The sequence below is a fragment of the Denticeps clupeoides genome, chromosome 7 (genome assembly GCF_900700375.1).
Source record: "Denticeps clupeoides chromosome 7, fDenClu1.1, whole genome shotgun sequence".
Taxonomy (NCBI): Eukaryota; Metazoa; Chordata; class Actinopteri; order Clupeiformes; family Denticipitidae; genus Denticeps; species Denticeps clupeoides.
In genome coordinates this window covers 6,555,100-6,568,578 of record NC_041713.1, presented here as the reverse complement: position 1 = coordinate 6,568,578, position 13,479 = coordinate 6,555,100, and the positions used below count along the sequence as shown (strand labels likewise).

The 13,479-nt window shown below is 45.8% G+C and overlaps 2 protein-coding genes across 2 annotated transcripts; both read right to left on the bottom strand.

Annotated features, from left to right (window-relative positions):
- Positions 1-2,035: 2,035 nt before the first annotated feature.
- Positions 2,036-10,594, bottom strand: LOC114794213 (uncharacterized protein C16orf45). Its single transcript, XM_028986624.1, has 7 exons — positions 10,466-10,594; positions 9,825-9,992; positions 5,947-6,067; positions 4,238-4,311; positions 3,791-3,905; positions 2,543-2,613; positions 2,036-2,284 (listed from the first exon to the last, which is right to left on the bottom strand). The coding sequence occupies exons 2-7, from the start codon at positions 9,859-9,861 to the stop codon at positions 2,166-2,168; spliced, it is 537 nt and encodes a 178-aa protein (XP_028842457.1). The 5' UTR covers positions 9,862-9,992; positions 10,466-10,594; the 3' UTR covers positions 2,036-2,165.
- Positions 10,283-13,223, bottom strand: mfsd6l (major facilitator superfamily domain containing 6-like). Its single transcript, XM_028986623.1, has 2 exons — positions 13,115-13,223; positions 10,283-12,662 (listed from the first exon to the last, which is right to left on the bottom strand). Exon 2 carries the CDS (start codon positions 12,640-12,642, stop codon positions 10,846-10,848), a length of 1,797 nt encoding a protein of 598 aa, XP_028842456.1. The 5' UTR covers positions 12,643-12,662; positions 13,115-13,223; the 3' UTR covers positions 10,283-10,845.
- Between the last annotated feature and the right edge of the window lie 256 nt (positions 13,224-13,479).

Genomic DNA, 13,479 nt, shown 5'->3' with positions numbered 1-13,479 from the left:
TGTTATTGACTGTTTTAAAATTGTGAAACAATTTTTACACTGAAGTGCAAATATGATCATAATGTCTTGGCAATTCATTTGAATAGTATTTGCCAACTGTGCATGCATGTACCTGAATTTCAATACTGTGTAGAGTAGAAGTGGGCCAAAACTGCAGCATTTTAACTCTCACCTATTCCCCCAGCTCCACTGTGCATCACCTTCCCCCTCCCACAATGAGCAGCATGAGTCACCATTCAGTTCAATGGAGGGTTGGGGGGGTATGTCTGCAGGAGAGAATCATGAACATGCTTACAAGGTGATCCAGCGGTGCGAGAGCAGAGGAATCGGCCCTGTTGTCATGACAATTGACACAGGCAATGTTGCCATAGGAATTCTGTAGGTTAGATTCCACAGCGCCATACCCAGTGGCGCTCTGTCAACACTGCCTCGGTTGCAGATTGCTCTTCACACCCAACTGCATCCCTCCACGCTAAAAAAAACAACCCAAAACATATGCTGCAACAAATGAGAAACAGCTTTCCAATTATCACTACATGCTGACGAACACCATCGACTGCTCTCCCCGGCCAAGGGAGCGAGAAAAGCACCTCGCGGAGCCGCTCAGTGGAATTAATTAAGACTACAGCAATTAGGAGTCAGGAATTCAGGTTGCAGTTCTCCTGCTTCCGCAGGAGGTAACAGTTTATGGGATGTAACACCTATTCTATCCTTCAGGGGAAAGCGGCCTTTTATAGTAAAACTTCAATTGACAATAGAAGGATAACAATACAGTAAAATATGCAGCAACATATGAAGAAAACGTGTTGGTTTAGAATATCAATGTCACAATGTCTACTGAAAAAGTAGACATAATTACTATTTAGACCATACTATTTGAAAACCATAAAGGATGCACGCTCTTTTGAAGCATGTCACATGCACTCAGGCAACTCAAATTTAATAAAACAGCAAATACAGAAAGACTTTGTACAAATATTACACATGGCACAGTAGTGTCAGACAGTCAGCAGCATAGGACAACCTTTATGGCTCTGGAATGCATGCAACCATTACTTCACACATTTAAGCCAACACTTACACAATCAATAATACGTGAGGGCGTCATATGTGTGCAACATCATTGTTCCTTATACATTTATATATTTGTTTGAGTAAATGCTTAAAGATTTTTTAATGGAAAAAAATTCCTTGCAATTTAATTCCACACTACAGGAAATAAACTGCAGAGAGCCTGGTGTTGGCTCCTGTGAAGACACAAAACTCAAGGGCACATCCGACAAAGTGGTAATCAGCTCAGATGATGACAACACTGCACATGTCAGAAAAATAGAGGCCTCTTCTACGGAGAAGACACTGAACAGTTTACGTCCTACGGCGCAGCCACGTGCTATACAGGGATGTTCTGCTCTGGAAATGTGGAATACATACACTTGTCAGGTTCTTTACTAGCAACACCGATTGTTTTGAGTACATAATCCTGGTGCACGGGTGTTATGTCCTTTGGGCCGGAGAGTGGTTTGGGTGCTCTGTGTTTGGCGCGTGTGTTTCCCTTTTAGGCTGTTTGCTGGGTTGAGTTTGGGAACTGATGGTTCCACCTACCTATTCCCTTATCATCAGTTTACCAATCAACTCAGCAGACATTTAAGAACAACTCCAGTCACCAGACGGGGCCCTTGTTGTGGACCTAGAGAGGAAAAATCTGTTTCCTGCTGTAGCTGGTATGTATGAAAGGCTTCATGAATACAGAGCTACTTATTTTGATGCCCGGGGATCAGTAGCTGACACCCGCTATTCTGCAGGCTCTTCACCGGAGGATATGTGTCTCTAATAAAGTGTCCAGTGAGTGCATATTGATAATTATAGAAATACAATTCTATTACTTTTATCTCAATATTTTTTGTGAAGCCGTTATTAAGTTTCATACATAACTTCTTTTTAAATTAGGTGAGGTTTCTATGCCAAGTCCCATGGCTCCTTATTTGACTTTCCTCAAATTGCTGTAAGAGCCACATTACTTTCTCACACACACAACTGGTGAAATGAAGATTGAATGAGGGAGGTTTTTTTTTTTTTTTTCTTTCTCCAGTCATTTTATAGAGCTCTCCCTGAGTGTAGCCTGCATCACCCCCCACGTCTCTCTCCTCTTGTCCCCATCGGTCTTTCTACATGATGGTGCAGGTGAAGCTGCAGCACTCTTTGAGGAGAGCGAATCCGGTTTTGGTGATGAAAGGAGAGGAGCTCGGCTGAGTGCTGGAAGCCGCTCTCTGCTTCTTTTTTGGGTCTAGGAGAGCAGGAGAAACAGGAAGAGAAAAATTCACTTGACTACCACATACACCTGGATAGAAGATGATTCACTTTGTCTGACATTCTGATTCTGCTGAATAAGTAAATATGAGTGTAGAATATTATGCTCCTCATTGACTGAGTGAATGACATACAGTAGCTGTCTTTTAAACAATTGAATGTGAATTATAGTTTGAATGATATTTATAAAAAAAAACAGGTTTGAGGCTCTGTAAGGACCCATGCATCTTCCTACCTGCTTGTTTGGAGCTTTTGGGATATTTGGCCTTTAAGAATTCTGCCATTTCTTTGTCCTCCTCCCGCTCCCTGGTAAAGATTGATGAGTGTAATTAATGAAACATTCCCATAACCACTAACAGTGAGGTTCAAAAGTCTGAATTCCAATAAACCTTATGTTTATTACATTTTTGATAGACTTTATATAGATGGATGGATACTTTACTGATCGCAACTTTACACCTAGAGGCACAACTTGGAAAGAGGTAAGACTACACTGACAAATTGCCATCTTTTGGTCTTCGGCCTTTGTCTTTCAGATGCAGCTTGAATAATTGAAAGCCCCCCACACAGGATTTCAGTAGTTCCCACCCACCTCCAATAGCTGTCAGCTGCATCACTCACTGGCGTATTCAGGCACAGAAAGCCAAGACATGTGGAGAATGGCTCACATGGACACTGTGCATGAGTGTGTTTACAAGCAAAGAGTCATATTTCAATGCTTTGACTATCATGATGATGGACATTACGGTTTAGAAACGTTTTCTGGGCTTGTTATAGTTTTGGTCACAGGAGTAGACCAATTTTAGAGGGGTAGTTTCGCAAACATGGTTTAACCCTCATTAAAAGAGCATAGTTAATAATTAATTATTAATTACTACATGCATCCAGCACAAATTGTTGAACTGACAAATCGTTTTTCTGCCAATATACCTGGTCCTATGGCACCAGCTCACCAGTTTTACAGGAATAATAATAAAATAACCAATAAAACTGAATCACAAAGTACAATAAATAACAGCGAATACCAACCCCAAACCTTGGGATCAGAAAGGATGCTGACACACTCTCAAACCTTTTAGAATTGTGACTTTCATCAGTTTCATCAAAAAAATCTGCACTTAATTGAGCAGCCTTACAAATAATGTGAAGCGAGGACTTCCGCCTTGTCCACTACCACCAGCCCCTGGCATTCTGAAGAGCAAATTTGCAGACAAATTTCCCGGTGCTTGGGGGCGTCTGCTGCTTTAAGTGTGTGACTCACCATTTCACACGGCCACTGCATAGAACTGAGCTGCAGCCTGACTACCTCTGAGGAGTTGGTTAATCTCAACCCCCCAATCGCATCAATCAATCGGCCAATTTCCACTTCACGATCGCAGCTGGACACGGGGTGATGCAAATGTCACAGCAGGGGACCCAGAGGGCTACTCCACAGCCTGTTCCTCTGTATGTTGACGGGTGGCGGTGTGGGCGGAGAACGTGCCTGAGCCGCTCAAACTCCACATCGTCCACCAGGAATTCCCGTGTCTCCACCAGCTTGTGGATCTGCTGGAGCAGCTCCTCCTCCCTTTGACGATCCTCATTTGTCTTGTCCGTATCTGATAAAGAATGGTCAAGGTGAGGCTGGTGTTAGCAGCCAGTCGGTTATCTAATTAAGTAAACTAATACGGCAAATGCAATTAAAACCTGAAAACAGTTCCTTTCCAAGGGAACTGAAGAAGGACCTGAAAAATGGATGCTTCACTTTAGCGCTGATATGTTGCAATGTCTCTCAACTGGAGGAAAAACCAATTTGCCAGTAAAATGACACTTGTGTGGTGAGAATAAAGGCTCTTTACATTTTGGATTGTATTTGAAATTGTGCGTTTTTGGATAAGTGAAACAAATGCTCGTCTACAGTGAGGAACCGGACATGATCAGACGTTCTCACCTGGTACTGTGACTAACTTTTGCAGCTCCTTCTTGAGTCTGATGATCTCATTACACAGCTGTATGTCATCCATCCTGACAAAAAAAAAACCTCCCATTTATTAAATATTAATATTTTAGAATCATTATACTATATGGATTTTTTCACTGCAAAAGCTTGTTTTTCCAGTTTTGGTGTTGCTCTATTGGCTGGAGTTCTAGTTCTAGATTCCAGTGTAAGCTTCTTACAGCGATACGGCCTTGGTACTTCTCTGAACACAGGATACCTTGAACTCTGACCCATTCATCTCATTCAAATCAGCCGTCATTTTGTTTGCTCAATAATAACACAGGCCAGGTGTCTTAGAGAGTGACTCATTTACACACACACACACACACACACACACACACACACACACACACACACACACACACACACACACACACACACACACACACACACACGAGTGTATATGTATTGACACTTTTAACTCACAGGAAGTGCTTTCAGACCTCAGCTATCAAAACCATTACCCTTGAAGTAAGTTAAGTAAATTAAGTCTGAACACATGAAAACATTAATAAGACTCATGGAATACTCTCATTATGGAATCTCATAATGGAATGAGGTTCAACAAAGAATGGTCCAAATCACCTGTCTGAATGAGAGATTTATGTGTACATTAACTGCACTTATCAGACACTTTTTCTCCAGATTTACTAATCACTCAGGGTTCAGCAAACTGTGTTCAAACAAGTTCTCAAACAGCAGCTTTTCAAATGTAGTATGGAATCGTAGTAGTGTAGAAGTAGTGTATTAACTAGAAGGCCGCCAAGTTGTGTTGTATGTGTTGTATACATCATATATTTATATGGGTCAAATGTAGCCCAGGTTAGTAGCCTAACCTGCACACATATTTTGACTGAGAACATGAATTGACCATTGCAAGAAATTGACTATAAAAAATAAATGCATTTGTACAATATACGAGCTGAAATATTAGCTTTACTGATTATGTTTAAGGTTGAGTAAAAGCAAGACTCATGTCCCCCACACACTGTGAGAAACTGTAGTTAAAGGCATCATTATCTCAGGGCACACTCCGCCGAGTACTGGCCAAGCGCTTTCAACGTGAGATGTGTAACACTGAGGCCGGCTTCGAGGTGCTGCGGGTGATTCCTCCGGGGAATGCTGGGCGGGAACGGCGGGTCAGAGAGGGAAAAAAAACAAAGGACTCAAACGGCATTTATTTATGAGCGAGACGGTGGGGAGACGACACACAATCCTTGGCTGGTTGTTAACTCACACACACACACACACACACACACACAGCTGTTCGGCTGAATCCATCGTCTGAAAAACTCTCAGCTGCTCCCACTCAGATTTGTCTTTGCCGTTAACAAGCTAGTTCTACGGCAAGGCTCCTCTGCACAAACAAAGGCCTTTAAGTGCAATTAAGCTCGCATTAGCATGCATGGGAAAGAGCAACAAGAAACTGCGTGGTTAGCCTGTGAACACCATGGGAAAAGCTGGATTTATCAGCTAGGGCTTTTAAATCCATTTTTATTAGGAATATGATAATAATAAAAAAAAATCGCAATAATAAAACAAAAGCACCATATATGGAACAGACAGCCTACCGACAGCCTGCATCAAAGCGAGATGTCACTACCGGGAGCGTTTCTCAGGTAACTGTATGTATATGAAAGTATGGCAGTGAAGCAGCTTACATGTATCTAAGTTCGGATTCGCGGCGAACCAGGATGTCCCGGATCCGCTCAATTTTGAAAAGCTCCCCTTCGATGTCTTCAACTGTGATGGTGGAGTCGGCCATGGAGATGACATCCTCCTCTGTGAGAACATGAAGGGCATGGTCACTGAAGCTTCTCAGACTGTGACTCTTGTGTCTAAAAAAACGTCACACACTGTCTGGTGGGAAATTAGTGTAGAACATGTAGAACAAATACAAATATGTCACACAAAATAAAGTGCGACAAGCAAACAAATGAATTAACTCAGGATTAGGATACATTTTAATCACAGTTTAGTACTAATTGTCTCATGATGGCACAAGATAAACAAACACAATATTAATAGCATTTATCAATATCTCATTCGCTTTGGAAGAACAAAGACTCCTTTCCAAGAAATTTGTTGGCCAGTTCAAGATTTCATTGATGCCCTGCACCACCCCTGAATACCCTGCACAACAACACACACCCAATTACCTTGGCAATCATCACAGGCCACACCCCCTGTGTTTGTGTTTGTTTAAAACGAACCAATCTGTTGCTGTGCTTGAGCCAATCGCCTTGTTCATTCCTCGTGGAATCACAGTTCCAGAGGTAAAGAAGAACTCAAAGAACACCGTGGCTGAGCTCCAGAGATGCATTTGGTAGATGGGAGAAAGTTGTAGAACATCAACCATCACTGCAGCCCTCCACCAGTTGGGGCTTTATGGCAGAGTGGCCCAACGGAAACCTCTCCACAGTGCAAGACAGGCCGCATACAGCTGAAGGAATCCAGATGGTGAGAAATAAGATTCTCTGGTCTGATGAGACCAAGACAGAACTTTTTGGCCTTAATTCTAAACCAGGCACTGCTCATCGCCTGTCCAATGGCCCAGCCAGAGCCCTGACTTAAACCTAATTGGGCATCTCTGGAGAGACCTATAAATGGCTGTCCACCAATTTTTACATCCAACCTGCCAGAACTGGAGATGGTCTGCAAGAAGGAATGACAGGGCATCGCCAAATTCAGGTGTGAAAAACGTATTGCATCTTTCCCAAAAAGGTCTTTTGGCTGTACTAGATCAAAAGGGAGCTTCTACTAAATACTGAGCAAAGGGTCTGACTACTTAGGACAATGTGATGTTTCAGTTTTTCTTTGTTAACAAAAATGTCTGTGTGCTGTGTGTACATTAATGAGAAAAAACTTACTTAAATGATTTTAAATGGCTGCTATATAAATGAAAAACTTAAGGGGGTCTGAATATTTTCCGTACCCACTGTATGCTCACGAATGATCCAGAAGGATTCAGGTACATTTGGGAATGAGGCCAGACTTAATATAAAAGGGTCACACTTCAGAACCCACAAATGTGACAGCAGCTCTGTGCTGAGATTACGTGGGAGGCCGGTCAATAACTTCACTTTGAGAAATCTGAGTTTCAGCCATCCTTGCTGGTAATTGAGCAAATAACCGTTTCATCACAAAATTTGCAGAATTACCTCTATAAATGTGACCTATACGCACAAAACAGGTCTCGATTTTAATCAACAGAAACATCTCATGGAATTATAAAAACTTTCTTTTTGCTACGTGTAAGAGGAAGACGTGAAGACTGTGTGTCCAGCTGAGTTCAAGCTGAAACTGCCATTAATTAGGCATGGAACAGCCCTGTCATTCCTATGGATTCACAGCCTGAGGTGACACTTTCAGAAAGAAGACTGGAGTCAGCAGACTAGAGAGAGACTTTTTTTTTAAATAATTCCTTTTCGGTAGGTTAGGATTTAAAATGTTCAAAGCATTATCAGAGGCTTCTATCGTTCTTCACTTCTTTTGATAACAGCAACTGAAATATTTGGTATGAAAAACAACAGACAAATTAAACTATGTTTGCACTTTTGAAATATTTCATGATTGTGATTACAGGTGAAATGCGGAAATGTTGTACGTAAAAATAATGCCTTGTAAGTGTTAAAAAACATTTGTAATGACATAATTAAAAATGGAAAAAACTGTATTCTTGTTCATCTTTAACGTGCAGTGAGCAGACATGGTGTCTGGCCTTGCCCTATTACGCTGGTGCTCCTACTCTATGAACTTTTGACAGTAATATGTGTTTAAAAGTATATATTGTTACATCCCGGTGTTGTCGGGCCATGTGCCTCCACCTGTGTCTGTCTGTGTGTGTGTGTGTGTGTGTGTGTGTCTCCTTCAGGCTGCTTTGGTGGGAGGATGTCCATGCCTACCGCTGACTTGTTGGCGGCCACAGCACATAAAAAGAGAGATCTCGTCCTGTTGGTGTCGGTGTGGTGTTAGTTGTCCCCTAATACTTCCCTCCCTTTCTTGTGCCTCCATATTGTGTGTCTTTTATTTGCGAAAAATGTCTCTTGGGTTAATTGTACATAATTGTTTTCACTGTAAATAAATGCACTTTTGTACAGTTTGTTAGCATTTGTGTGTCTCACTACCCCTTTCCCAAACCCATCCTGGTCACGTTCCTCTCCGTCCCAAGACGAGGACCTGAATATATGTCTGCCTCATGGGTCTTCTCTTTGCTACGACTTGTCTACCCAGACCACAGAGGTTCTTGTGTTTCATGCTGGTTTTGGTTAGTTTTTTTTGTTCGGCAGGCGCCTCGTACCTCACGCCGCACCATGATATTGATGAATTGAATTATGCTTTTATTTTCCCTTGACGGACCGTGCGCAGGTTCATTGATTTAAAATCCCTTCCTACACGCATCGGATCTTGAGGACCTTGACTCCACAACAACGGAGCTGAGACCCCTCTCCTCTTCGCGCTTTGTTGTGGGCCATGCGCTGTGACTCATCCCGCAGCGTGGGGATGGCCGTTTAATTGCCTGACCTTGTCAGGATGGAAGAGGAGGGATTCTAGACAAAAAGCCGACTAAATATCCAACACTCCCGGCTCATCCGCGTTTCGCGCATTTTAAATCACGTCGCATGCTGATCAGAGAGAATCCTGTGGACGGGAACGGCTGGCAACTTCTTCTCACCTGCCACTTTAATAGAGACACCTACCCAGCTTCCCCGGCTACTTCATAAGGCACAGCAGTGCTGGTATACCGCACTGCACGGATTAACCCTGCGTCCATGCAGCATAAACCCCCAGCTCCTGTTTGAAGGAAAAGCCCAAAACCCTGTGTGGCTCAGGGAGGAGATGATCTGTCAGAACGATTGCTGTTGAGTGACAGGCCCTGCGTTTGAATCACAGCGCCTGAGAAGTTGCCATATCTCACACGAATACGAGGTCAGGCAGAATCCTTTTTGTGGAGGAGGTCACCCAACGAACACCCACTGCTTCGTGCCGTAACATCAAGCCGATTGGTACTTAACAAGCAGCTAGTTGGACTTTTTTCGTACTTCCACGACGACACAGCAGCGTGCAAGTCATCGATGTTGTGTGCATCCCTCACGCTCCCACACTCTTGGCCCAATCATGTCTCCCTAATGAGCCTCACCAAATTACAAGAAAAGCGAGGAAATGTTTGTCCGTAACGTCCACGGGGACAATAAATGGAGAGACCATATGGCGGGTCAACATAACCATTATCATCATCATCATCATCTGTACAGAACATAGATGCGTTTATTATTAAGGCGCCCAGTAAACTCAACACACACACACACACACACAATTGTGGTTAAAAACAATGAAAAGCTCTCAGTCAATATAACTAGGTGTGTGATGGTGTGGAATATTTGGATGTGTAGGTAGATTTAAATGAATGAAATATTTGGAATAATAATAATAAGCGCGCATAAACACACCCACTCGAACTGGTTCTTGGTTTAGTAAGTGTCACGCGTTCGTGAAACATCCCTCCGTCGGGTTTTTTTTTTTTTTTTTTTTTTTTTACCTCCGTTCGAAGTCGGCGCTTTCCGCTCCTTCTCCATGCTGCAGGTCCCGGAATCCAGCCGCGTCCGCGGTTTTAAAGCCCGCTCCGACCGGTTCCGAGCGGCGGGCACCGAACGCGCTTCACGGTACCGGGGCGCCGGTCTGCGAAAAGGCGCCACCTGCCGAGACGCTTCGAGCGGATTGTCATCATCATCCTCATCATCATCATCATAGGAATTATTATTGGTCAGCATCGCCTTCACGCATGAAACAAGGTCCATTGCTCGCACTTTTTTGGTACCGGTGACTTTTTTCGAGACTATTCTATTTTTCTTTACATCTTACTTAGATAAATACATATTATTTTTTGCTGCTCGTAGATAAATGCATATTTATTTTTTGTTTCTATCCACCTTCTGCTGTGACAAATGCAATTTCCCACTTGCGGGACTAATAAAGATTTATCTTATCTTACAGCTGCCAAGTGCAAAACTTTTATTGGAATGCATGCAATAAACCCTCAAATTGTGCAAATCAAAATTATAAAAAATGAAAACGTCAATTTTGAAAGAAAAAAAAAATGAACAGAATTTTTTTTTTTGCATTAACAGTTCATGTTAAACACCCACACACACCCACACAGTACCAAATCAAGCCATTCACCTTCAGCAAGTAACTCCACAGTCCCATTATCAGACCCGGCCACTTATCTAAATAAAGTCCAGCCGCTCCCGTGCTAACTGGTGTGACCAGTGTGCCGACTCTGTGCAAACGGAAGAGCCAGGCTTCGCCATGTCATGTGATGCAGGGTTGCTGGCAGGAGAACAGCGAAGGAACGTTTCGAATTCTGACGGGTCACATCCACTGCAGTGGGCCCGGAATGGTCTCGTCCAGACAAAACAACACTCACACTGAATAGTTTCTGTCTCATTTTTTTTTCTCTCTCGTTTTTCTGTAATAAATTAATCATTATTGCTGCAGCAAATCTGATGAATGTAATGGGGAAAAAAAAATTTTGCCTTCATTTTTGTGAATTTTGAAAGTCATCTCCTGCTGATATTCCTTACAGCGTTCTTGTTGTCGATGGTGCTGTTGTTGTTGTTGTTGCCGCCTTGGTCACTCTCCATGGCTTTCTCCAGCCAGTCCCTCTCCTGCTCAGACTCGGAGTCGCTGCCATCGCTGGCACCCGCTGCCAGGAGACGGGAGTAGTTGATCCGCCTTTGCCGCGGTATCTTCCACTGGAGCAGGCCGAGGGCGAGGCACCAGACTAGCAGAGCGGCCGCCGCGGCCCGGAAGAGCGCGGTCAGCCCGAACCTCTGGACCACGAAGCCCCCCGTGAAGCTGCCCACTGCTGCTCCGAGATGTAGCGCCGTGGCTTGGTAGGCTCTGCCGATGGCCCTCTCCGTCCCCGGCGTGGCCACGTCCTCGCACTGCGCCCCCACGGCCCACCAGACCGCGCTCACGCTGAGGCAGTCCAGCAGCTGGGCGGGCAACGCCGCCCACGGCGCCCACAGGAAGGAGTAGTACAGGCACTGGAGGGCCCGGCACGCCACGCCCAGCAGCAGCACCCTGCTGTGGGCGCCCACCACCCTCGAGATGCGCCCGTCCCTCGTCAGCGGGGGGAACGCCACCTGGGAGCACAGAGCCAGGCCCAAGGACACGCCCATGTGCAGCTCCGTGCCGCCGCGATCCTGAATCTGCCACAGGAGGAAGTCTTCGGCCGCGGCCCCGGCCGCTCCTGCCAGGAAGGCGGTGACCGCGCACAGCAGGGCCCGGGCGTCGCCCCGGATCAGCTGCAGGGCCTTCAGGGCCTCGCCGGCGCCGCGGCGCCGCTCCCGCTTGTGGTTAAGGTAGGACGGCAGGTACGCGGCTTCGGGCAGAGCGAGGAGCATCAGGGCGGAGTAGGAGAAGAAGTGCGCTGCGCTCCTGGGCATTCGGGCTCCGACGAACAGGGAGCAGTCCAGGCTGGAGACCAGGACGCCTGCGCCAATCACCCCACAGGCCCCTCCCAGGAGTCGCCACAGCCACAGCCGGCTGTGGTGGTCCGTGGCGTCCACAAAATCCAGGTAGTCGTAGACCATGTCGTCGGCCGTCCACTCCAGGGGCGCCGAGACGAGTTCCCAGAGTCCGACCGCGATGAGCACCAGGAAGAAAAGCTGGTGCAGGTCATCCATCATGTTGAGGCCCTCAAGAAACGGGTAATGTGCTTGTTGATCCTTGGACCTGATACGCCTGTTCAGTGACACTGCCAGGGAGGCAGTACCATTGGCCTCTTCTGCCCCTGTGATGCCTGTTTGGTTGACCGGGGCTTCGTGCTGCATGCCGTATTGGCGGGTTGGTGAGGAAGGGGCTGTAGTGTTGGCCTGAGAAAGAGGCTCTGTGCGATTTTGGCTGAGCGTCTGGGTCCCTGCAGACACAAAGTCAGGAGACAGAGAAACTGCAGCGTTTTGGCGGCCTTTTGATAAATATAAACCGGTGCCATCAGTGGGGCTGATTTCGAGCTCGGTGACGTTACAGTGGCTTGTGTCAGGTTTCCCACCGGCAGGTGGCATAAGTAGGATGGTCAGGACAACCCCAGCCGAGCAGACTAGGGACGTCACAATGACGGCCCGCCGCTTGTCGTAGTGCTTGGCAAAGAGGCAGGAAATGGGGTTCCAGACCAGACAGATGAGGTGCCTGGTTCCCATAACGACGCCCACCATGGAGGCACTGAGGCCCAGGTATCTGAGGTACAGGGTGAAGAAGGGCAGCAGACATGCTCGGGAGCAGGAATGCAGGAAGCTGAACGCTCCAGCCAGGGCCAGGGCGCTCCTCACGTCCCACTGGTGGTTCCTCTTCATGGCTGCGGTCACACCGCAGCCTTCATGTAAAACCAGGACGACGACAACAACAACAAAAAAAAACATAAACAGGAAGCACATTAGAACAGGAAGAGAAGCGCAAGATGAAACGCAGCACCAGAACAATAATTCATTCTTATCAGGACTTATCGGGTTCATACTTTCACAACCAAGTGTCTATTTCTCGTTTTCCAGAGAACGAAGTGCAAATACTTAATGAAGCTTGACAAACTTTCCTGCACGGTGGACAGGCCTACATTCGGCGGGTATTAAATTAAGTTTATGCTGCTTTAAAAAGTGCGCGAAGAGGAACGTAGCTACGTTTAAACGGTGACGCGTTTTAATTCGGCCAGACGGGAAGCACCCGCGACTTTATCCAGCTCGCATGCACCTGCCGCCCGCGTCATTTCACGCCATTCTGGCGCCAGTCCGCGAAAAGTTTTTTTTTTTTTTTTTTTTTTTTTTTTTTTACCTGAGAAGAAGTTGCCGGCCGCGTCCTTCACGCGTCGTGCGACCCGCCACTCATGTCGCCCGTGAGGAAACTCGCTCCAGAGTCCGGCGGACGTGGGACGTTTCGGACTCTAGCGCCACCCTCGGACACAGGCGGTCACTGCACGTCCGGGGTTCCCCGCCGCGCGTCCGCGTGTGCTATTTGTTCGTTTGCTTTGTAAAAAAAACGCATTAACACGTCTGTCCAATTTGAGTAATATAACCATCACGTGTATAAAGCTCGCATGGTGCTGTATTTCTGTACAATATTTTAATATGCGTACAAAAAAAGTTTGGGGTCGTCTCGAAATTGCATTGCTTTAAATGGGGAAAAACGCATGAGCTCAT